The sequence below is a fragment of the Folsomia candida genome, unplaced genomic scaffold, assembly GCF_002217175.1.
Source record: "Folsomia candida strain VU population unplaced genomic scaffold, ASM221717v1 Fcan01_Sc012, whole genome shotgun sequence".
Classification (NCBI taxonomy): Eukaryota; Metazoa; Arthropoda; class Collembola; order Entomobryomorpha; family Isotomidae; genus Folsomia; species Folsomia candida.
The window spans coordinates 4,586,215-4,587,843 of NW_019091204.1; the positions used below are offsets into that span (position 1 = coordinate 4,586,215).

General features: G+C 32.6%; 1 protein-coding gene across 1 annotated transcript; it reads right to left on the reverse strand.

Moving 5' to 3' along the window:
* Nucleotides 1–240: 240 nt before the first annotated feature.
* Nucleotides 241–1,375, reverse strand: LOC118437202. The gene is made up of 2 exons (XM_035856082.1): nt 1,155–1,375; nt 241–816 (listed from the first exon to the last, which is right to left on the reverse strand). Exons 1-2 carry the CDS (start codon nt 1,288–1,290, stop codon nt 587–589), a joined length of 366 nt encoding a protein of 121 aa, XP_035711975.1. The 5' UTR covers nt 1,291–1,375; the 3' UTR covers nt 241–586.
* Nucleotides 1,376–1,629: the final 254 nt, after the last annotated feature.

A 1,629-nucleotide genomic window follows, 5' to 3' on the forward strand; every position in this document is an offset into this window, starting at 1 on the left:
ACTCTTAAGAATCATGTTACCCTTTTGAGAAGTAACTACACATGTACAATCTGAATCCTGTATGAATTAATCATTAATATAAAATTTACATAGAATGAATTAATTTTTCAAAAGGATAACACAATCTTTAAGAGTATGGTTCAAAGTAGGTATGCAAAGATAAATCAATTTTGTTTTATGTATCGTAATTGGCTATTTTTTCATTTATGAGTACTTTATTTTCTACAATACATATGTGTTTCTAGCTTACTTTAAAAGTATTGATTGTTTAAAATCATGAATTTAAATAAAATCACGTATATAATTTGTTATTCCTTGTCGGCATTGTTAGCACTCAGGTCTACTCAACTACCCTCTTTTTTACATAGTTTGTACTCCTAAAAATACTGCCATCCTGTTGAGCAGTAAAAACACTCTGAATTAAGTGTGTAAGCTGGATTATGTAAATTCAGGGTAACGTTAACTTGATAAAGAACAACTTTTAATTTACATACTCTGGATGCAATATAGTTAACCTATTGCACTTACTTTTCAATACCGTAACACTATTTTTAAGAGTGCGTTAAGGGGTGAACAAAAGATTTGCCTAATTAGTAAAATCCTTAATCACCCCTTCCATCGTTGCCAGGGGAACCAGAATTTGTCTTAAAATATCAAATAGCGCCGGAAGGCTGCTAACCAGCGCAGTATTTTCATCCGGAACCGCTTTGTTGACCCGAACTTGAAGTGATTCCATTATTACGGTAATTAGCAACAGCACTTGGTTAATTACATTCTGCAAAATTCCTTTAGTCGTGGCTGACAGTGGGGCGATACCTGTTCACATTTATTCACATATTCACCACAAAATTAATACCTTATTTATGTAGAACCCGATAAATTTATTAATATGTAATGCGGGAATGACTTTTTCAAAATCAATGAAGCGTAAATAATTATTTATTCACTTCAAATTCATGAATAATGAGTGAATAATTTTATTCATTACTCATTTTTCACGCTATGAATTCTTGATACGTGTGGTGTAATTAGACATCCGTCTAATAAGAGACGAAATTAATAAACATTTACTTTCAAATTTTGAATAAATGAATAACGAATGAATTATTTTCTCCAATCATTAAATTGAACCAATTTTGAATGAATAAATATACCTTGCACAGGTACGAGCTGGGCAATGGAGTTGGTCAGGTTAGTGAGTGAAGATTCAAGGGTGGAAATCAATTGATTCTCCTCCGGCAGCAATTTGTTTTTCACCTCATGCAGCTTCAAAGGAAGGTTCGAGATCATAGTGTCCAAACTTTCCAAGTCTGATATTGGCAGGGCTGGTAGAGCCCCCACTTCTGGTTGTTCAGGAACTGAATTTGTTTTTTTGAAAATTTGCCTCATTTTAACCATTCAATATTTTGTACGCGCTAAATAAAAATGCCTAAAATTTACTCAACCTTGAGTAAAAAATGGGTGACAACAGCAAAAGGTTAAATTTATCCATCCGTTGGACAAATTTCGCACAACGGAGAAATTTTGCAAAACTTTGGACAAATTTTGCACAAAGATAAATTTTACACCTTAATTGTATCTATCACACCATTTTTACCCAACCCTAAATAAATCTTGCTTCTTTTCATT